At 56.4% G+C, this 21829-nt stretch overlaps 6 protein-coding genes across 6 annotated transcripts; 4 read left to right on the top strand and 2 right to left on the bottom strand.

The window, feature by feature from the left end:
* Positions 1–484: 484 nt before the first annotated feature.
* On the top strand, positions 485–1106 carry GLOTRDRAFT_17384 (uncharacterized protein; the record flags this gene model as incomplete). The annotated part of the gene is made up of 4 exons (XM_007869490.1): positions 485–587; positions 701–767; positions 831–990; positions 1041–1106. Coding segments are annotated over 4 exons (396 nt in total), but the record flags the coding sequence as incomplete, so codon positions are not given.
* Positions 1107–2366: 1260 nt separating this feature from the next.
* GLOTRDRAFT_22378 (uncharacterized protein) lies at positions 2367–2882 on the top strand (the record flags this gene model as incomplete). The annotated part of the gene is made up of 1 exon (XM_007869495.1): positions 2367–2882. A coding segment is annotated over one exon (516 nt), but the record flags the coding sequence as incomplete, so codon positions are not given.
* Positions 2883–3886: 1004 nt separating this feature from the next.
* On the bottom strand, positions 3887–5026 carry GLOTRDRAFT_78545 (60S ribosomal protein L18A). Its single transcript, XM_007869663.1, has 5 exons — positions 4960–5026; positions 4690–4823; positions 4583–4634; positions 4324–4500; positions 3887–4271 (listed from the first exon to the last, which is right to left on the bottom strand). The coding sequence occupies exons 2-5, from the start codon at positions 4821–4823 to the stop codon at positions 4122–4124; spliced, it is 513 nt and encodes a 170-aa protein (XP_007867854.1). The 5' UTR covers positions 4960–5026; the 3' UTR covers positions 3887–4121.
* Positions 5027–5116: 90 nt separating this feature from the next.
* GLOTRDRAFT_63119 (Mov34-domain-containing protein) lies at positions 5117–6732 on the top strand. The gene is made up of 8 exons (XM_007869662.1): positions 5117–5282; positions 5336–5387; positions 5443–5625; positions 5676–5804; positions 5864–6127; positions 6185–6307; positions 6363–6415; positions 6478–6732. The coding sequence occupies exons 1-8, from the start codon at positions 5146–5148 to the stop codon at positions 6620–6622; spliced, it is 1086 nt and encodes a 361-aa protein (XP_007867853.1). The 5' UTR covers positions 5117–5145; the 3' UTR covers positions 6623–6732.
* A 2793-nt stretch (positions 6733–9525) lies between these two features.
* On the bottom strand, positions 9526–13807 carry GLOTRDRAFT_63118 (ATP-citrate synthase). The gene is made up of 8 exons (XM_007869661.1): positions 13744–13807; positions 13386–13693; positions 11498–13090; positions 10505–11445; positions 10262–10452; positions 10053–10204; positions 9898–9996; positions 9526–9840 (listed from the first exon to the last, which is right to left on the bottom strand). Exons 1-8 carry the CDS (start codon positions 13754–13756, stop codon positions 9673–9675), a joined length of 3465 nt encoding a protein of 1154 aa, XP_007867852.1. The 5' UTR covers positions 13757–13807; the 3' UTR covers positions 9526–9672.
* Positions 13808–17675: 3868 nt separating this feature from the next.
* GLOTRDRAFT_45335 (WD40 repeat-like protein) lies at positions 17676–21798 on the top strand (the record flags this gene model as incomplete). The annotated part of the gene is made up of 7 exons (XM_007869544.1): positions 17676–17847; positions 17901–19444; positions 19505–19744; positions 19859–20565; positions 20618–20647; positions 21169–21392; positions 21596–21798. 7 exons carry the CDS (start codon positions 17676–17678, stop codon positions 21796–21798), a joined length of 3120 nt encoding a protein of 1039 aa, XP_007867735.1.
* Between the last annotated feature and the right edge of the window lie 31 nt (positions 21799–21829).

The raw sequence follows: 21829 nt of genomic DNA, 5'->3' as shown, positions 1-21829 counted from the left end.
CATCCGATGAATGGTGTCATGCTGGCTTGCACTAGATGTCCCACCAGCTTCGCTGTTCTGCACCGAAGTTGATTTACCCGTCCAGGGATACTGGTAAGGCATGAAGTTGCCCTCCACGGACTAGAAGTTGAGCTACAATAATCAACAATCCACAATCGACAGGCATGGGAGGTGGCTTACAGCTCGGTTCGTGCCGAGCGCCGCTTCTCGAGCACGCGCTTCGGTTTGCTTTCCCCAGAAGCGTTGCCGACGCTAAGGCTGCGTTCGGATGCATGGCCGCGTCGCGGCCAACGACGCCAAAACAGTCTTTCAGCCAATCGCCTCTCACTAAAAGCACTGCCACGCGGCCGAGCTGGCTGTGGCGCCTTGAGAGCGCCGCGACGCGGCCGTGCAACCGAACGGAGCCTAAGTATAACAACAGCCGTGTACAAAACCCTCCTGTCTTTCGTCCGTCTTCCGTCCCTTGTCGCCTCCCTCGTTCAACATGGTCTCCATCCGCTATACCCTCGCTGCTGCCGCCGCTCTCTTTGGCGTCGCCAATGCCGACCTGTCAATTTTGGCTCCGGGTGGACCGAACTTGTGGTGGGGTGAGTTGGCTGGCAGTTTCTACTTCGGTGGACTGAGGAGTTCTGACTACCGGGAATCCGTTCTTCTGCTTCCGCTCTTGTCGCTCTGCTGTGATTCTCGAAACAATCCTCAGTTGCCTCTTCCACGAATACCCTCCTCTGGACGTGCAAAGACTCCCAATACCAAAATTTCACTATCCTGTGAGAAATTCCGGCGTACGACTCAGTATCTCCTGATTTCTCCCTAACAACGTCAACTACTAGCGTCGCGAACTCTAACCCCAGCATCCTGAGCGCGCCGCAAGCCATCATCGCCGTGCAGAACAACTACGACTGCTCCAAGACCATCACGGACTCGCAGTCCGGCTACCCGCCTGCGACCGGCTACACCGTGCAGCTCGCGAACCCGCTGAACAGCACCGAAGTACGTTCTCCTCTCTTCCTTGCTGCTGCAAGCGTTGACGTTGCTTGTAGATCTACGCCCAATCCCAGGAATTCGAGATCAAGCCTCTCGGTTCCGCATACCCCGCGTCTAGCGCGACGCCGACCGCGACCGGCTCTTCGACCGCCGGGGGCGACTCCGCATCAAGCACGTCTGGCTCGTCCCCATCCTCGACTGGCAAGTCTGCCGCCGTCGGCACGGAGGCCTCGCTCGCCCTCGGCGGCCTGGCCGTCCTCGCTGCGTCTCTGGGTTTGCTATGAGGATACGGTTGGACTTCTCTGAGAGTCTCGGGACTTTGAAGGCCGCGCGCGGTTTGGATTATGGACTGGGTTTGCTCGCTCTGCTATCGTGACTGCTTTGACTGAACTTTGGGCCGTATTCGGGTCTGTGGTACACACTCGTTTGTAATGACACTCTTTCCTGGGTCACTACCCAGTCATCCACTGGCTCTGATACTGCCCTCTTTGGGAGGGTTGTGGGACTTGTCTGACTACAGGACATTGCGCATCAGCTCAACATTTGACTTCCATGGGAATCTTTCAACCTGTGGGTTCAGTGAGTCTTCCCGTGTTGCTGCTCCCAAAAAGCATGAATATCTTGAGCCGTCGTCCCTCCAGCGCGTAAGATTCCTCGCCTCGGACCGGTGCTGTCGAGACACTCTGATCTAGGGAACTCGAGGACTCGCCAATAAACCTTATATGAAATGCCTAAAGCGGCCCGGGAGAGCAACAATCCGAGGACAAGGTTTGTGCATGACGAGAGCATCATTGAATCGCTTCGTGGCCCTAAATTATCCGTACTGTTACATCGCTGCATTCCCCGGGGTGGGCACAGCTGTTCGAGGATGAGATGAGACTGGCCCCTGCAGGCCTCGATTGCACCCGGCCGGTGTACTATCGTGTCCATCTGCTTAGCGCGCATCCACTCCGTTACTTTTGCTGGCCACGCTCTCTCCGCACCACCATGAAGGCTCTCCGGCTTGGGCGCTCCAAGTCCAAGCACCTCTCTCTCCGCTCCCATGTCTGCCGACGCTTGGGAATTGTTCTGCTATGCAACGGCCGCACATGTACGCCGAGCACAGCAGGTTGAAGATGGTCTGAGACATCACGCCCCGCTCTGGGACCTTCCTCGCATCCAGCCAGCTCAAGGAAGTCCTGCTAAAGACGATGGCTTAGCCTCGCTATTCAGCGAGGACCTCATTCCTAAGCAGGAAGACGAGGAAGCTAGCGTACCCTCCCCGTAAGTACTGGGCATCCTCGGCGCGCTTCTCCGCCGACGTTCTCTCTTTGAGCAGATCGCAAGGTGCATGTTGTGTAGCGTGTCAGGATCCCATTCCCGCTCGCGAAATCCGAGCGCCGTGCGGGCACTCCTACGATCCTGCTTGCCTGCTTGCGCTCTTCGAGGTCTCGACACGCGACGAGTCCCTCTTCCCTCCGCGATGCTGCACCCTCCCAATTCCCTTGCGGCTTGCCATAAATCACATGACTACCGAGTTCTCAAAACTCTTCTTCGAAAAGTCCAAAGAATACAGCACGCCAAAGCGTGTATACTGCGCAAAACCGTCGTGCAGCCGCTTCCTCGGGCCGCAGGTCGAAGGCACATTCGTGACCGCGCGCATCCTGAAGTGCACGTGCGGGGCGAAGACGTGTCCGTGCTGCAAGGAGCTCGTCCAGCACGGCGCCAAGCACGCGTGCAAGGTCGAGCTGGACGCGGCGGACCGCGCGGTGCTCGCGCTCGTCGAGCGCGAGGGGTGGGCACGCTGCCCCGGCTGCGGCGCGCTGGTCGAGCGCACGCAGGGGTGCGACCACATGGTGTGCAAGTGCAGAACGAATTTCTGCTACCAGTGCAAGATGAGGAGGGAGAGCTGTAGGTGTAACAGCGCCCGCGCCCGCGCGAGGGCCGTTCCTAGAAGACGGGTGCCCAGGGCCCCCAGTCCCCCGAGCCCGGAGGGACTGGCACATCACCGGGGCGATTTCCCCGAGCCGATACTGCCACCGCCAGTACCGGTTCGAACAGAGCTGCCCGTTCCCTTATTTCCTTTGCTTGTTGTCCAACAAGCCACCTCAGGAATGCATGGTATGTTCGCAACCGGGAGCAGAATACTTCCGACTACCATGGCCTCAAGGCCCCCATATTATCATTTCCCGAGTAACTCTGTAAGCCCAGCTCCGAGAGGTGCTGCCCGTAAATTCCCCGAAGACGATTCGGATCTGCCTAGGAAGAGAGTCCGCCTGGCGGAATACACTGTCCGGCCGGTTACCACCGCTTTAGCACCTATCCATACCATCGCCGGGCCAGCGAGCTACCACTCCCAGCCCGAGCACACCTCGTCTAGCATGCTGACTGGCTGGCAGTGGCCATTAAGCACGATAGGGTCTCCCTCAAGCTCGAGCTCAACGACAAGTCCAACCTCCCCGACGGCTGCCAGGGTGCGGGAATGCCAGAACCACCGATGGCAGTATTTCGCGAGGGCGAGGGGGACGTGTCGGTATTGCACCCAGAGCCACGGTGGTAGTCTGTTCGTAAGTCTTCATGGATGTGCTGTTTATGTTTGATGATCGACTCATCAATTTGCGCTCAAGCAATGTCCAGGGTGCGGGGTCTCGGTGTGCCAAGGATGCACCCGGATATCCATTTGATTTGGCCCGTGAGGTGCTGCCAAGATTACTGGCGTTAGAGCTTTTTGTTCGTATCCAGATGGGACGAAGTGATAGCACCTATGTACGAGCCGAGACACCTCTTGAGCCGGTCCTGCAGTCAATACAGACCGCAACCCATAGTATCAGTTGTAGGATCAGTTGCAGCGCGTTGTAAATTAGCAGGAGATATGTATCATTATTGCGCTCATTAGCGGAGAAATTTAAGATGTTGGCTGTTGTGGCTGCAATTGAACGCCATGTTGTCGCGAGTGGTAGATCGACGGCACCATGATCTCGGCGTATATACAGGACTAACACTGCTTCACCCCGGGTGATGTCAGGCAGATGGAGCACATATTCCATATAATCATGATAGCGCACGTAGCGGGAATACATAGCATCGCATGAACATGCTCGCAGCACCGCTGCCCACAGTACCCGGCAAAGGCCTTTTGACCGTGACTACATACCCAATTAGAAAGTAGTGGGTCTGTGTGCGACGAACGTCGACTTCGCCTTGAAGACGCGGTGGGCGAGGGGGAACTTGAGCTTGGGGGTGAGGAGTTGCCTGATGTATGGCCGGCGGACATCGGCGGTCTTCTCGATCTCGACAACCCGGAGAATCTAGATCATGCATTGAGAAGGGGTATCATGGAAGGGAGAAGAGGAGACAAACGTGGATAGACCGGAACCGGGCACGGTGGCGGGCAGCCATGTCCTGATAGAGGGCCTTGACGGCGTCCGCTCGTGTGAGTTCACGGAACTCCTTGTACATGTTGTGCGTGCCCGAGCGCGAGTCGTAGCGGATCCAGATACCGAAGTTCTTGATCTTCAGCGGCTTCTTCTCATGGATCTACAAAAAGCGTCCCCCGAGGACGACGATTAGCTCCCGTCCGCCTGCCACTTGCACGGCTGCATGGGATTAAGATACACACAACGTTCACGCCGATGATCTCGCCATTGGCCTTCTTGACCTTCTTGAGCTGTCTGCGGGATATGGGAAATTGGTACAGGTAGAGGGTCGATCGCACGGCACACGCACCTGAGGAAATACCAGAAACGCGACTTAGCGACGACCTCGTTGGGCGCGAAGATGCGCATGCGGTAGATTTTGGGAGTGGGCTCCGACTCCGTGGGCAGGTGGCGCCCCACAACCTGGTATTCTTGAAGAGGCATCTGCAGAACAGAGGCGAAGTTGGGTTAGTTACATCCGTACCACAGTGGTCCAATCCATCCCATGCAGCGGCACAACCCCTCCCAGAACCCTTCCAACAACGTCTACGGGGCTGACAGCGAGCAGAAAGACACTCACGGCGTTGAGTAGGGTCTTGTAGTGAGCTTGAGGACGCCGCCGACGATGACCAGCTCAAGGTTGCGATGCAGAATTGGTACTGCTACGGCAAATAGCGGTTGGCTCGGCACACGCCGAAATCAATCGCCGGTCTGGACGCCGGACGCAAGGACGCGCCACCGCCAGGACTACACTTTGTCCTCGACGATGTCTGCGAATGATACAGCGTTCAAGACGTTCTCGTTGACGAACGACATACTGGAGGTGTCTCCAGAAGATGAGATATATCGATATGACAAGGATGCCGCGAAGAGGCTCGATAAGGAGGCCCCTTGGACAAAAGAGTATATTCACGCCACGGTCCTCGCGTCCACCAGTGCTTACTGTCGGCTCACAGTCCCAAACACTTCAAGAAATGTAGAATATCTGCAGTGGCATTGATTAAGATGGTGGGCTTCTCTCTCGGCGGAAGGATGTGCTGTAACTCAGAGGCGCTGCACGCAGGTCATCCATGCACGATCGGGTGTACCGTACGAAATTATGGGCCTTATGCAGGGCAAAGTTGTGGGAGATGCGATGGTCGTTATGGACTCTTTTGCGCTACCTGTGCAAGGTACGGAGACGCGAGTGAATGCTGCAAACGAGGCGAACGAGTACATGGTGCAATACATTCAAGGGAGCGAGAAGGTACGCGCATATAGTGTTTCAAGTGAACCTGGCGCGACGAAGCTTGGCAGGTTGGACGATTAGAGAATGCCGTTGGCTGGTACCACTCTCACCCAGGGTACGGCTGCTGGCTATCTGGAATCGATGTCTCCACGCAGATGAACAACCAGAAATACACCGACCCCTTTGTTGCCGTCGTGGTAAGTTCTTTCCGTTGGTCATCTCTTCTTCTGGCAGGTTGATGTTTCCGGTTGCTAAGATCGACCCCAACCGCACCATCTCCGCAGGAAAGGTCGACATCGGCGCTTTCCGCACATACCCGGAGAACCACAAGCCCGAATCGAGCTCCAGCTCCGAGTACCAATCCATCCCGCTAAGCAAGATCGAGGACTTCGGTGTTCACGCGGACCAGTACTACCCGCTGGAGGTGGAGATATTCAAGTCGAGTCTGGACAACGAGCTACTGGGCCTGCTGTGGAATAAGTACTGGGTGAACACCCTCAGCCAGAGTCCGCTGATTTCCGTGCGTGTCTTCGTATGTGAAAGGGGGGACCTAAGTGACGCTGACTGCGCCACATAGAATCGCGAGTATGCCGTATCTCAGTTGAGTGATTTGCATCAGAAACTCGCGAAGGCGCAGACGACCGTGCAGAGCTCGCGCCCTACCCTACCATCGCTCAAAGACGACACTGATGGCCCGAAGGTGCCCTCTTTTCCTACATCTTCCATGTTTGCTCAACATTCTCATACCATCCCAGAAGGAAACAAAGAAGAAAGAAGACAGTCAGCTCACGAAGAGCGTCCGAGATAGGTCCGTGTCTCTCTCATGTTCACATCTTCCCTTGACTCCACTGAGCCTCTAATGCATTGCAGCATGAAGATCGCCGTGGAGGCGCAGCACGGCCTTATCTCACAAGTCATAAAAGATGTGATATTCTCCCTTCGACCCGGTGCAACCCCGGCTGCATCTTTAGCTCGTGCTGAGGAGGTCATGGATACGACGATGTCTCTCAACTGATTGGTGTTTTGCTATCGGGCGCTATCTCATGTGAATGATAGATTGTATTGCAATACATGTGTATTATAGTGAAATCATTGCTCTGTCTGAGTGACCAGATGTGCAAACCCGGCCTATATTTTGCTTTGGATCTTATTAGAACCTTGAGGTGGAGTGATATGGACTCTGGGAATGCATGTAACAATAACTTGTGGGGACAGTAGATGGATTGTATGATGGTCAGTGAAGATGACAGATAGAACAAGTGAGACGTGATGAAGCAGATAGTGCTTCCGTACAGCACCATCCAACAACTTTCTTCTAAATATACTCAATGATACATTTTTGTTCCTCCCTGACCCTATAGGCTTTAAGAGTTCACTAACCTCTTCCACTACTGTGCATTGCACTACTATACAAATCCTTGCTGGCATCTGCCTGTCCTTGCACCTGCCATGGTCTCTCCTTCTCGCTTGCAGGTGTGTGGTCTACGAGACCTTCACAATTCCATGCTACAGGTGTCCTTACAGGTGGTAATTCTGGAAGTGTTTGTATGTTCTCTACTTCTTGCAGTGAACAGGCTATATCATACAGACATCCATGTAGATGCAGGCATTGCTTTATGGTCAGCATTGAAAACAACCTTCTGGTCATGTACATGTCTAACTATACTCTAGGGTTATATGTTCTTGTGGTTTTAATCTCGGTTTGGCTCCTAGTGCACAGGGAGAAAGCTGGACATGCAAACCAGCAACTTTTGATCTTTTCCATAGTCACACTTATCCTTACAACTGCAGATGCAGTGTGTTATTTTCTAGCATTGTTCTGGACAACAGATGCTCTATACCTATATGGAAAGCCTGTGAAGGATGAAAGCACCCTTGACCTGTTTGCCAAGGAAGCTGACATCAATGATTTGTTTGCTACTATCACCTCTGCACTGGAGAATGCAACAGTGTAGGTCTTTTTGTGTTCTTCATGCCTTACATTCACTGAACATCCTACAAGTCTACTTGCAGACATCTTGCTGGTATATGAGGTTCTATTCCCATTTATATGGAGTGAAATCATCAATTCTACATTGTAGATGTGGCGTGCAGTTATAATTTCAGGGGGAAAGACTTGGGTTTTGATCACTGGCATGGTATTACTCGTTGGTGAGGGTGGTGAGTACAACACACAATCTGAAGAGATCACTCACTGTACTCCTCCAAGTCACTGGTGGTGGTCAGGTGGTTGTAGGTGCAATAATCAGCAATACAAGGCATGACATATCAGCAACGACTACATCAATACCAGCAAGAGTTCAAGCCCTCAACTCCCTCCAGCTTAGTTTCAGCAATAGCTTCTATGTCTTGGTATTTGTTACAAATATCACCATGACTACAATAATTGGTATAGTGCATCTCAATACAAAGTGCTCTGCTTTACCTGCTAATGCTTGCTTTGCACTTAGCTTCCATGTTGTGGAGGGCTCGTCAGATGGCCAGAAGACATCCTCACAACAAGCATTCAGAAAGATATCTTTCCTTGATGTTTCTCATGTGAGATCCCACCTGTATGAGCATGCCACATTGATGTTCTCACAATGCATCATAGCATTGAATCAGGTGCTGCATATGCACTTTTCAGTGTCCTTTCCGGTATCTTTTCTGTCCTAGACTCCACTGGTATCCCAGCTGTCAGTGAATCATAATAATACCATAGTAGAGCAAAGCTGAAAGCTCAGTTGGAATATTCTAGGTCATCCTAAGTAGGCTCTCATGGGGTCTCTCTGTATGTCTCAATATACTATTTCATGTCTTTCTGATATGTAAGTTACCTCTTGCCAGGGAATTGTACCAGCCTCCATTACCATCCTTGTGGCCCTAGGCAAGACTTGGGAGCAAACCCACGGATCACAAAACACAGGCATGGCATCTACTATGCAATTTGCATCCAGGCCAGTGCCAACGGACACAGAGTCTCAAGCCGAGATCAGGGATATTGAATTGGTGGTGCGGGAGGTACCAGTAGAACATGGTGGAAAGCCAGCAGCTGGGGTTGAGGCTCATGCGAACCAGCCATGAGCAGTGGTAGGACATACAAGTACTATCATTTTGGGGGTTCTGTCAAAGTCAGATTTTTGACAGAACTCCGAAATCTCGACAAACATGCAACGGGTGGCTTAGCGGATTGGTACATAGGTGAATTGTAACCCGTAGAGGACGCCTGTGAAGTCAGAACTATCATATCTTCTACCATTGTTGAATGGGAGGACGAATACTGTGCAAACAGCCCAGTGTAACCATGAGAAACAGGCCTGATGCATTAGATCTCTCGGCCTATAGTCTTCCGGCAAATATCAGCTAGTTGGGTAACACTGTATTATGTAGCTAAGCATGGTTCACCCGCCCGATTGGTGTTAAAGCAATCCCAACTGCTCGTATCGTATGTTTGACAGAAGTGCAAGGGTCCTGGGCGTGACAAATGCGTGACGAAATTGGCGCGGATTCCTTACTGTGACTCGCGTGTGACGCTTTGACAGAACTACCTGCGACTGTGGGTCTATCACCGGCATCTCTCTCTGTTATATTGTACCCAGTCAATTGAGGTCGTTATTTGCGCAGATGGTACTTAGGAGGGTTTATTATGATGCCTGTCTGAAAGTAAATGATTGTCCAAGGAGCGGGCCTGTGGCAGGTCATTTTCCGAAGTCTTGACAGAACCCCCAAAATGATAGTATTACTTCTCTCGCAGTTTCACACTGGATGCATATCTATATTGCATGACAAATCACCTCGCAATTGTACAGCTATGATGTATATGGACAGCAGTGTATCAAAGTTAGTTCGTAGAGGATAGCATCCCGCTTGACTGCAGTCATCCTTAAGCCTTAGGATCTGGATATCATTTGTTCATGCTTTCATTACGTCGTCTAATTAGCGATAGCGAAAACAGGATTACAGAGAGCAACGTAGATACTGGTGTCCGTGACGAGAGCATTGACGCAAATCCAAAAGAAAACAACAACTCTATATGGAGCACAAACCCATGACATTGGCATTGATATTGAGGATGAGGAGAATCGTCTATTGCATCTTGCCCAGCACGCGCGGCTGCGTAACGTCGGCCATGTTGATGAAGATGTCGTCCGCGGGGTGGCGGTAGAGGGGAGCGCGCAGGCGCTTCTGGTCGAGGTGGTGGCCAATGAAGCCGATGCTGCGGCCGAGAACGAAGAGACCGTTCAGAGTACCAATCTGGGAGATGACGAAGGTCAGCATGCGTGAAGAGAGGACGACGACGATCGCACTGACCTTAATGTACTCATCAGCCTCCTCAGCGCTGAAGGCACCGCAATCGCGCAGGAGATCGACGAAGCAGACGGCAATGCAACCGTCGACGTTCAGGATGAGCTAGTATAGACTAGATTAGACAAAGCAATTGGCCTTGCAACGCAGTTTGCACTCACGGTATCCTTCTTCGCGGTCGTCACCTTCTCGACAGCCAGGGCGTAGTCGAGCAGACTGTGCGCCGGGAAGTTCTTGAGGACGTACTCCTTGACGAGCTGCACACGGAGATCGGGGTTGTTGACGCTCTTGATCTTGTGGCCAATACCGCTGACTACAGGGCTGCTGTCAGCACGGCGTCACTCGATTGGACCACAAGGCAACCACTTACTCAGCTTGTTCTGCTTCCGCGCCTCGTCGACGAACTCACGCGGCGTGAGGCCACGGTCGCGCGCGCTCGAGAACATAGCGGCTGCCTCGTCGAGGGCGCCACCGAATCGGCTACCAATGGTCAAAAGACCGGAGGCAAGCGAGGAGATCAGGTCCTTGCCGGCACGAGTGGCGACAATGGTGTTCATCGCACTGGATAACGTGGTCAGAGGCAAGAAATGAGTAAAAGGGAAAGATGACGTACCCGGACACGGCGGGGCCGTGGTCAGCGGTAAGCATGAGCACCATCTCGATGAACTTCGTGGCATACTCGGGGAGACGCCTCTTGAACCACAAAAGCGAGACGACACCGCCGAGGCCGATGTTCTCCTTGAACACATCCGAGATGCGCATACCGGCGTACATAAGCTCCTGGCCCCGCTCGTCCGAGATTGTCGAGATGAACGCGGCAGGCTTCCGAATAAGCCCGAGCTCCTGCGCCCACTTGTAGTCCATGGGGATGACGGGCGGCTCGCGCTCGGGCTTGGGCACGATCGTGCCCTGCGCGACGAGCTGCTTGTACGTCTCCTCGAGCACGTCGGGCAGCTCCTCGAACGTGTCCGGCACGATAAAGCCCGCCGCGCGCATCGCGGGGTTCTTCGCGTCCGCCGTCTCCATGTCCGAGTTCGCGAGCGACCCCGCGTGCCCGAACTGCACCTCCGTGCTGAACATCTTCGCGCACGTCCCGATCGCCCATGCGATGATCGGCTTCTTGATCTGGCCCTTCTTCACCGCCTCGATGACGCGGTACTCCTCGACGCCGCCAACCTCGCCCAGGAGGACGAGCATCTTGCACTCGGGGTCCGTCTCGTAGCGCAGCAGGTGGTCGATGAACGTCGTCCCGGGGTAGCGGTCGCCGCCGATGGCGATACCCTCGTACGTGCCGTTCGTGTACAACGAGAGGATGTTGTTCAGCTCGTTCGACATACCGCCCGACTTGGAGACGTAGCCGACGGAGCCGGGGCGGTACAGCTTGGATGAGATGATGTTGTCCATCATACCGCCAGAGTTGCCGATCCTGAAGCAGCCGGGCTTGATGCCACCGACGGTCGCGGGGCCGATGATGAGGACGCCCTTGCCCTTGGCGATGTGCAGGATCTCGCGGGCGTGCCTCTCGGGGACACCCTCAGCAATCAAAGCAATAGCCTGCAAAATCACATTAGACACATGCATACGAAACCAGACCGCATACACTCACCTTGATCTGCGAGTGCTTGAGGATATCAAGCGTGCTCGAGTACACACTCCGGCTCGACGCAAAGTTGACCACAACATCCACATCGGGGTGCTTCGCCACCGCCTCCTCAACGCTCGTATACACCGGCAACAGCGTCTCCTTCGTGCCCCAGTAGAACTTCTGAATATGGTGCCCGCCAAACGGATAAATCATCGCCGCCACACTCGGCGTCTCGCGCCCGCACGAATAGTCAAAGTCCAACATGCCCTGAATCGCACGGGGCTGCAGGCCATACACGAACGAGCGCGTGCTCGCATCGAAGGGCCGGTACCACGGGCGCGCGCCGTGCGCCACATTCTCAAAGCGCACAATCTGGTCCTGCGCCTGCGTGCGCTCGCCGTCCGCGCGGATCGCGCCGACGCCCTCCTCGCCCTGCACGACCTCGCCCCGCGCCGGCGGCGGCGTGCTCGGGATCGACACGGGCACCTGCTGCGCGGCGCCGCCCTTCTTCTCCTTCGGCGGCACGCCCAGCGCGAGCGGGACGATCGCCGTGATGTGCGTCTCCGGGCCGAAGACGTGGATCGGCACGCCGAGGCTCTCGCCGAGGAGACGCATCGCCTTGAGCCCCTCCTGGTAGTTCGGCCCGCCGCGGCGCACGTAGATCTTCACGCCGTGGTTGACGAGCCCCTGCTTGAACTCCTTGAGCGCGCGGATGATGCCCTTGAAGGTGGCGGCGACGTTGGTAAAGTTGGCGATGCCGCCGCCGATGATGAGGATCTTGCCGTCCTTGCGCACCTCGCCGCGCGTGATGAGGTCGAGGATCGTCTTCGCGTACTCGTACGTCTGGCCCTCCGAGGGCGCGCCGGAGTACTCGCCGTAGTTCGCGAGCTCGTGCGCGAAGCCGTGCGCGGCGATCGCGTCCGAGTAGACGACCGAGGCGCCGCCGCCGGCGACCATCGTCCAGATACGGCCGTTCGGGTTGAGCACGGTGAGCTTGAGCGACGCGCCGGTCGAGGCGTCGAGCTTCTGGATGTACGCCTCCTCCTTGGTGAGGTCGCGGCCGAACGGCGCGGGCCAGACCATCGGCGGGCCGCGGTCGGCGTTGACCTTGCTGCCGGAGCTCGCGGCGCTGCCCTTGGCGCCGCCGTCGTACACGCTCAGGTCGCGCGCGATGCTCCACTTGGGCCCGCAGATGCTCTCGGCGGTCTGGTCGAGCTTCGCGGCCATGTCGAGGTACTGCACCTGCGGCTCCTTGCCGTTCTCGCCGTCGAGCACCACGAGCGGGTTGATCTCGAGGTACGCAAAGTGGAGGTCGACGTAGACGGAGTAGAGGCGGACGATAAAGTCGACGAGCGTCGCCTTCTTGGCGGCGGGGACGTGCGGGAGGAGCGCGGCCTCGACCTCGGCGCGCGAGGGGAAGGGCTTGAGGATGGGGACGGAGAGGCGGAGGGCCTTGGCGTCGACGTCGCCGATGTCGACGCCGCCCTCGTGGGTGAAGAGGATGGTGTCCTCATCGCGGGAGGAGGTGATGCAGATGTAGAATTCGGTGTTGGAAGGGTGGGGGAGGAAGGGTTCGACAATGAAGGTGTTGAGCGTGCCGACGGTGCTCTCGACCTGTGCAGAGTAGGAGGTCAGCGTCCGGCTGAAAGATGAATGCGTGCACTCTGGAAAGGGGAAAACATGTGAATATATGCGTCACGTGACGCTAATCTAGCGCGTCTCGACCGACAACAGCATGTCGGGCGCGTCCGACGAGTGAATCGAACAAGAGAAAGAGACTGAAACTGGAAGACTAGCGCCCCGAGACGCACTAATGGGACTAGCGGGACGATGACCGGACTGCGCATGTCCCCGTCTCAACGTAACAAGACAGACACTAATCACTGATAAGCACCGAAACCGTACTCACCCTCTGGGGCTTGCCCGCGCGCTGCTCGATCCAGTGCCTTGCCTCGGGCCAGTCCTTGTTGAGCGCGAGGAGGCCCGCCTTGCCACGGCGCTTGATGAGCTGGTCGGGCTTGGCGACGAGCTTGGTCGACGAGACCCAGCCGGGGAGCTGGTTCTCGGGCGTGAGGGTGTTGGTGTCGGGGTCCCAGGAGATCTGGGCGACGCGCGGCTCGGGGTAGCTGAACTGCGTCGCGAGCGGCTCGGAGGAGACGGAGGGGCTGCGGGGGAGCCAGTAGGCGAGGAGCAGCTTTGCGTCGTATTCGCGGATGGCTGGGGGGCGGGTAAGGGTGTGGGCGACGGGGGCAGCGGCGGGGACGTACCTTTGGAAGACATGCTGGGCGGCTCTGGCTACACCTTTTGCGACGGGGATGGGTGACGGGGCGTAAGGCGGGGGCGAGGAGCGGCAGGCGGTATTTATACGTGTGGGCTGGCAAAAGCAGTGGGTCGGGATCAGGCTACTATAAAAAACGGCCATATGTCCGTCCTCCGTCCCCAAAGTTCACACGGCGCATCTGCCGTCCTCCGTTCGCGCTCGGAGGACGCCACTTTCGCTTCCCTGCCGTGACTCGTATGATTGCTGCATACAACCGTGCTCGACGTCGAGCGTCCTTCCATACACACAGCAGCGTCTCAGACACAATAGTATCTTGTGCGGCGATCGCCTAGTTGCGGTGCCGCCCAAACGCTGCCTGCGCATGTGCATCGTCTTCCCTGCAATCGATTTATCGGCTCATGGCAGATTGACACCATTCATGTCCACTATCGATGTATGCATTCTGAGACAAAACATTTCTTTTCCTACCGTGACAATAACGTGACATCCCACAATTACATCGTCCGACCATCGGACATGCGTCCTCGGTGGGGGTCCGTCCTGCCATCCAGTCAAGCTGTGCCTGGAACATCACCCCTCTATCATCCGTGCTTGTTCGAATTCGCTGTCCCCCGGCGCCGACCCAGCGCCCGTTGTCGGCTGGCGGCCGCAACCACTCTACTGATCCACTCTCCTGCAGCGTTCAAGTTTAGATAACCGTTTGATTCCGTCTATTGGATATCCACGGCCGTCGGCCGCTGGACACGGAAGGAGGGCTGCCTCTTCGGGAATATGCCCGCTATGCTCACGTTATGTACATACCCAACAAATGTACTTATCCCCGCTGCAGGTGGCATCATTGCGAGATAGCGAACGTTCTCGAGAGCACGCAGGACGGAACTCCGAGATATGGATGTGGACAGGCGACGGACCCACCCCGCTGTTCCTATGATACGGCCACGCACGCCCAGTCCCATCACGGTGGCGGTACATCCCCAACTGCAGCGCCAGTCCTGGATTAATATCAGCGTGCGTTCGGTACCGTCCCGTCAGGGGGATCGACGCGGACGGCGCTGGTGATGGTTCCGAGGCACGCTATATATATATGTACTACTTACTGCAACATATCCTTACAGACGGCCACCCACCCACCCGATCCGAGCCCGCGAGAGTCAGTGGTCGGGCGAGGTTGATGTTAGCTCAGATACACGTTATCCTCTCCCCGGGCTGTGCCTACTTGCCTCCCCGTTCAGGTTGCAGAATGGAGCAGGGAGCAGGGAGCAGGGAGCAGGGAAGCGGGAGTGCGGTTACGGTGGAGGGTGGAGGGTGCGGTCACGGTGGCTCACCAACACGCATACGTGCCTGACTCGGTGCCGCCACGGCTGAGAAGACGGGCGCATGGGAGGCTTCGCAGCAAGAGGCGGGGGTACGCAGGTCGGTCGACGATGCGAGTTTAGCAGGAGACTCGTCGGGGAGTGTGAGCGCGGGTGGACAACGCGTGCTTCTGTCCCAGGGATACATACGGCGTGGGAGGGAGTCTGGAAAGCAAAGTCAAGTAGGAGAGTCATCGAGGCGCGTACTACTCCGTCTGGGGCATGCCCCGCCGCTCTTATACCCCGCCCCCATGGCACATCCCCGGGCCAGAGATGACCAGGCGCCGCGGGAGTGTGGCCACGCCCCCCCCCCCCCGGCACGTCGGTGGGATTGCAGATACAAGTACTGGGATTCTCAGATCAAGATACGGAATGTAACCTTGCATGACGGCGTGCCCGGCCACGGGAGTCGGGACGGGCGGGTGGGGAAGAAGGATCAGGAAGCGAGATCTCGACGCGCGGATGGACGGGCGCGCGCGTGTGTGTGTGTGCGTATTGATATTCGTACATGCCCCGCCCATACACCATACACCATACACCGTCGACTACAAGAAGCGCCTCCGCCGCGCGCCTACACCCCTGACCGCAGCGACGAACCCGTCCCACCGTCGTCGCCTCGAGCTCGGGGTCGTCTGTCAGCTGCTCGAGCAGGCGACGCATGCTGTTCACGCGCGTGTTGGAGGTGGTGGAGGGGTCGGAGACGCCGCCCTCGTCGACCATGTTGTCGACGAGCTGTGTGAGGACATGAGAGGCAAGCGCGCGACTCGCCCGCCGAGCGTACCGACCTCCACGACGACGCGCTGCGCCCGTCGCCTTGACCACGACGCGCAGGAGCCTGCCCTGGAGCGGGGAGATGGAAATGGGCGGGAGCGCGTTCGCCCTCGTGTGCTGGATCACATGCTCGACGAACGACGGGATCGGGCGGGGCGAGGCGCGCGGCGTGGTAGTCCTCGACTCGGCGTAGGCGCTGTCCTGCGCGAGCTGTTCCCGGTGAGTGCGCTGGGGTTTTATACCCGCCCTGGCTAGGGCATGGGGGCGGGACCGGGACTGTCAGAGCACTGGCGTCGGACGCCTCCCGTACGTACGGTGTTGGGGCGTCGTCATATAATCAGATTAGCGTGGATACGTGCGATGACTCTGAGTCAGTACGGCAGAGAAGTGTAAAAATACCAGACAGAGTGTTGCTGGATGTGAGTCCCGAGGTTGGTGGTCCTATCAGATTAGATGCCGGCGCCGATAGATCTTATCTGTCGCATTGCGCCACATAGGCAAACATGTACAAATAACGCGCCTCGAAGCTGCGCTGCACTACCGTGATAACAGAAGGACTGGCCCATTGCGGGTTGTTGTGCAATCGTTCTTGTTGCCACCTTTCAGAGAGCTGTGGCCCGACATCAATCGATGGCTGCAAGCGAACCCAATCCTCCCGACCTCGACCCCGCGCAGGTCCTCGAGATCACCAGTAAGCAGAGCCCTCTCGCATAGCCGTTCATAGTGCGAATACCGCTCTCGCTCGCACAGACATCCAGATCCACGCGCAGCAAACGTGGCGGACGGTGCACAAGCTGTACGTATCCTTCGCCGTCGGCGACACCACGCAAGACACGCGGGCCATCCCCGCGCGCGGCGCGCACGCGCGGTGGGACGACGTGATTTCCTTGTGCGTCCCGCCGGCGCTGTTTCCCCCTGTCTAACCACGAACCGAATGAATGCCCAGCGACAGCGCGTCGGACTCGCTCTCGGTGTCGCTCAAGTCGAAGCGCCGCCTGTGGCACCCGGATGCGCGCGTCGGCGGCTGCGAGGCGGACGTCCGGGCGCTGCTGCAGGGCTCCCCGCGCCAGCACGGTGCGTCCCTCTTTCCTCCCCCGCTGCACGCCGCCTCACTGGCGCTACCCACCCACAGTCGCCCGCGACCTCGACGGCGATCCCGCGCACCGCATCCGCATCGAGTTCGACGTCGCCGTACGCAGCCTATCGGCCTTTGCAGGCGCGACTGCCGCCGGCGCGGCGGACGCGGCGGACGCGATGCGCGCGATGCCGCTGCCCTCGCCCCCGGCGGCGGCCGCGGCGCTGCTCGCCGGCGTCCCCGCGGACGCGGTCCAGTCCGTCCTCGACAAGCTCGCGATCCTCGGCCAGGTCGCGGGCGTCCTCTCCGAGGTATGTAGACACCCGCCATCGCTCTCGCGCGCTGACATACGTACACGCTCGACCCAGATCCACCCCTGGGCGAAGATGGCGTACGGCGTCTTCTCCGCGGCGTACAAGGTCCGCCGGGCGAGTTGCTCTTTGCGCTGACGACACTGACGCGCGGCGTCTGCAGGTGCTCCGGCAGGGCGCGGAGCGCGACGCGAAGGTGCGGGATCTGCTGTCGGCCATCGCCAAGGCGCTCGGCTTCGCCGACGACGCGCGGGCCCTGCCGGACCGGTTCGCGCACCAGAAGGGCGTGATCGTCAAGATGCTCCAGCAAGCGGTAGAGTGCGGCCACTTTGTCCAGGTGTACGCGAAGGATAAGCACTTCTGTACGTCGCTCCTCGCTCCTCGCTCCTCGGGGTCGTCGGGGATGCTGATGGCATCGGGCATAGTTGCCCGCGCGTGGAAGCAGGCGCTGCGGGATACGGACAGGATGATCGACGAGTTCACGACCAAGTTCCAGGACCTCTACGCCGACTTTCGCAACAACGGGATCCTCCAAACCCAGCTCCTGTGTATCCGGAGCAAGGACGACCTCGCGGGGATGCGTAAGGCCCATTTCGCGTTCGATATCCGCGCGGGCTCACCCTCTATCCCACAGGCGACGCAATCGAAGTGCGGGACATCCCCTACGCGCCCGGGGCTGGCTGCCAGCCGTCCAAGACCTGCCTGCCCGGCACGCGCGAGGGCCTGCTGAGCGACATCGCGCAGTGGGTCAACGGCGGCGGCGGCGGCGGCGGCGACAAGCGGGTCCTCTTGCTCACCGGGGGAGCGGGCACCGGCAAGTCGACCGTGGCGCATACCGTCGCGCGCTGGTTCAGGGACCTCGGCCGGCTCGGGTCCTCCTTCTGCTTCTCGAGGGCGGAGGCGGCTGCGCGGGGGCCGTCCGCGCTCTTTGGCACTGTGGCCAGGGATCTGGCGGATCACGTCCCGCGCGTCAGGGAGCGGCTTTCGACGCTGGACACTGCGGCGCGCACTACTAGGGATATCGCAGATCAGTTTGAGCAGTTCCTGCTGAAGCCTACGAGCGGGCTGGATATCTTGGGGCCTATTGTCATCGTCGTTGATGCCCTGGACGAGAGCGGAGACGTGTTCGCCCGGAGGCCCGTCCTCGACATCTTTGCCAACAAGAGCCACCTTCTCCCATCCAACTTCCGCATCATCCTCACTTCTCGTCCAGAGCAAGATATCATGGCGGCATTCAAGCACTCTGCCCATGTGGAGCGTAGGAGCATGGAGGATGTTCAAGATACGCATCAGGATATCTTGCTGTACATCAAGACGCAGTTGACTCCTGGGCTGCAGGAGTCTGATTGTGAAGAGCTGGCTGGGCTTGCTGGGAGGCTCTTCCAGTGGGCCTTTGTCGCTTGCAAGTTTATCACGGATCCAAAGCCGGCGGGGATCAATTACCAGGCCAGATTCCACAGGATCGTCCCTGATGCCTCACGCAAGTCCACCCAGACCCTGTATGGGCTGTACAAGACAGTCCTCACTGAGCTGTTTGTGATCAATGGCATGGACACCGATGAACAGGAGAATATCACCAGGAACTTCCACAGTGCTGTTGGTCCTGTCCTGGCCTCATACAGGCCGCTCTCCATGATGAGCTTGGCTGTGCTGCTGTCACCATCTGGTACTCGAGAAAGTATTGCATCTACCTTGGGTGATATCCAGTGTGTTCTGGAGTTTATGGGCTCACTCTTGGATGGGGTTACTGCTGGCACCGACACACCAATCCAGCCCCTGCACAAGTCCTTCTATGACTTCCTGACAAGTCAGGAGTCTGCTGGAATGTTTTTCATTGATCTCCCGTACCACCATGGGAGATTATGTCAAGGATCATTGTTCATCATCGACACTCACCTCAGGTTCAACCACTGCAAGCTCAAAACATCCCACAAGCGCAATGTTGACCAGGAGTATGAACAGCCATCTGCTGAAATTGCATATGCTTGCCAGTTCTTTGGAAGCCACCTTGAGCAGTTCTGGAGGTCACAACATACCTCTATCAGGCCACCTCAATTGACTCACATGGTGGATGATTTCCTGAAGAAGAAGCTGCTATGCTGGTTTGAAATTCTTAGCATACTTGGCAGGGTGAATGTTGCACGCCAGACATTACTTCAAGTGGCTAAATGGATAGAGGTAAGCATCCATGCTTTAAATGTGCTGACACACAACTCACTTATTCCTTGCGATACTTAGCCATACCACCCAGGCCTAGCAGAATTGGCGCAGGATGCAGCCCAGTTCATTCTCTACTTTGCCAAACCCATAACAGAGTCAGCACCCCATATCTATCTTTCAGCCATACCATTTGCACCAGAGGCTTCTCTTGTGGCCCAGCACTATCAAGCATCTGTGCTCAACACACTCCAGGTGGAAGTAGGCAAACTGAAGAACTGGCCTGCTCAGCAGCTGGTGATCCAAGGACATAAATCTGGAGTTCAATCTGCAGCCATTTCGCATGATGGCATGCACATTATTTCTGGATCCAATGACAACACCATCAGGATGTGGGATGCTCTGACAGGAGAGGCAGTGGGAGAGCCTCTCAAGGGCCATGAATTTCCAGTCAGATCTGTTGCCTTCTCTCCTGATGACAGGCACATTGCCTCGGGATCAAATGACAGGACGATCAGGCTCTGGAATGCTCAAACAGGAGAAGCAGTGGGTGAGCCTCTCAGAGGCCATGAATATTCTGTCCAGTCTGTGGCCTTCTCTCCTGATGGAAAGCATATTGTCTCTGGGTCAGATGACAGTACTGTCAGGGTCTGGGATGCTCAGACTGGACAGGCAATGAGTGAGCCTCTCAGAGGCCATGGGTATTCTGTCAGATCGGTGGCCTTCTCTCCTGATGGCAAGCATATTGTGTCTGGATCAGATGACAACACAATCAGGGTATGGGATGCTTGTACTGGACAGGCAGTTGGTGACCCTCTCAAAGGCCATAAAGCTTCAGTGAGATCTGTGGCCTTCTCCCCTGATGGCAAGCACCTTGTGTCTGGATCAAGTGACAAGACAATCAGGCTATGGGATGCTGAGACAGGAGAGGAGATTGGTGAGCCTCTAAGAGGGCATGAGTCTTCTGTCAGTTCTGTGGCCTTCTCTCCTGATGGCAAGACCATTGTATCTGGGTCCCATGACAAGACCATTAGGCTATGGGATGCTCAAACAGGAGATGCAGTGGGTGAGCCCCTCAGAGGCCACAAATATTCTGTCCAGTCTGTGGCCTTCTCTCCTGATGGAAAGCATATCCTCTCTGGGTCAGATGACAGCACAGTCTGGGTATGGGATGGTCTCACACAACCAACTCAGGATGCACATTCCAGATGCCATGAGGGTTCCGTCAACTCTGTGGCTGTTTCTCCCAATGGGAAACACATTGTCTCTGGATCAAATGACAAGACAATTAGACTGTGGGATGCTCAGACAGGAGAGGCAGTGGGTGAACCCCTTAGAGGTCACAAGTCTTCTGTCAGATCTGTGGTCTTCTCTCCTCAAGGCAAGCACATTGTCTCTGGATCAAATGACAAGACAATCAGGGTATGGGATGCTCAAACAGGCCAGGCACTAGGCCAGCCCCTAGAAGCCCATGGCAGCTGGGTCAACACCGTGGCCTTCTCTCCTGATGGGAAGCATATCATCTCTGCTGCAAATGACAACACAATCAGGGTCTGGGATGCTATCACACAACAGGAACTGGGTGAACCTCTCAAAGGCCATGAATGTTCTGTCAACTTTGTGGCCTTCTCTCCTGATGGCAAGCACATTGTCTCTGGAACCAATGACAAAGCAATCATGGTATGGGATGCCCTAACAGGAAAGGCAATGGGTATGCCTCTCACTGGCCATGAATATTATAGCAGATCTGTGGCCTTCTCTCCTGATGGCCAGCATATTGTCTCTGGATCAGATGACAAGACAATCACCTTGTGGGATGCTCATACAGGAAAGCCCATAGGTGACCCACTCAAAGGTCACAATGACTGCATCACTGCTGTAGCCTTCTCTCCTGATGGCAAGTACATTGTGTCTGGATCAGATGACTGCACAGTCAGGGTGTGGGATACTCTAACAGGACAGGCAGTCGGTGAGCCTCTAAGAGGGCATGAGTCTTCTGTCAACTCTGTGGTCTTCTCTCCTGATGGCAAGCACGTCATCTCTGGATCCTATGATAAAACAATCAGAATTTGGGAAATCCAAGCAGGAAATACCACACTCCCAGAAGATGAATATTCAGGTGAGTTAGATAATATTCAGTGCATCTTGTAGATAACTGAAACATATGCTTAGAACAATTCAGGAGTACTTCAATCCATGATGATGGTTGGCTGATAAGTCCCCAGGGAGACCTTCACTTCTGGATTCCTCCTCTGCACCTCAAAGGATTCTTCAGGGCAGCCAATACAGCTGTCATATGTGAACACCCCACAAGAGTTGCATTTAAGCAGTTTGTCCATGGGGACATTTGGGAAAGATGTGTCTCCTTTGCTTGATTGTAGTGTCGTAAGTTGCATTATGTAGCCT

This window comes from Gloeophyllum trabeum, assembly GCF_000344685.1.
Source record: "Gloeophyllum trabeum ATCC 11539 unplaced genomic scaffold GLOTRscaffold_00010, whole genome shotgun sequence".
NCBI classification, from domain to species: domain Eukaryota; kingdom Fungi; phylum Basidiomycota; class Agaricomycetes; order Gloeophyllales; family Gloeophyllaceae; genus Gloeophyllum; species Gloeophyllum trabeum.
This window is presented reverse-complemented; position numbering and strand designations above follow the sequence as displayed.

Excerpts from the sequence above, each read along its gene's own strand:
- GLOTRDRAFT_78545 (XM_007869663.1), bottom strand. The coding sequence starts at position 4,823 with ATGCCTCTTCAAGAATACCAGGTTGTGGGGCGCCACCTGCCCACGGAG. Across the intron at positions 4,635-4,689 it reads CGTTTCTGGTATTTCCTCAG|ACAGCTCAAGAAGGTCAAGA; the intron begins GTGCGTGTGCCG and ends CATATCCCGCAG. Across the intron at positions 4,272-4,323 it reads CCCGGTTCCGGTCTATCCAC|ATTCTCCGGGTTGTCGAGAT; the intron begins GTTTGTCTCCTC and ends TGCATGATCTAG.
- GLOTRDRAFT_63118 (XM_007869661.1), bottom strand. Across the intron at positions 13,091-13,385 it reads GCGCGGGCAAGCCCCAGAGG|GTCGAGAGCACCGTCGGCAC; the intron begins GTGAGTACGGTT and ends TACTCTGCACAG. Across the intron at positions 10,205-10,261 it reads GCGGAAGCAGAACAAGCTGA|TCAGCGGTATTGGCCACAAG; the intron begins GTAAGTGGTTGC and ends GCAGCCCTGTAG.
- GLOTRDRAFT_63119 (XM_007869662.1), top strand. The coding sequence starts at position 5,146 with ATGTCTGCGAATGATACAGCGTTCAAGACGTTCTCGTTGACGAACGAC. Across the intron at positions 5,626-5,675 it reads ACATTCAAGGGAGCGAGAAG|GTTGGACGATTAGAGAATGC; the intron begins GTACGCGCATAT and ends GAAGCTTGGCAG. Across the intron at positions 6,308-6,362 it reads ACGACACTGATGGCCCGAAG|AAGGAAACAAAGAAGAAAGA; the intron begins GTGCCCTCTTTT and ends ATACCATCCCAG.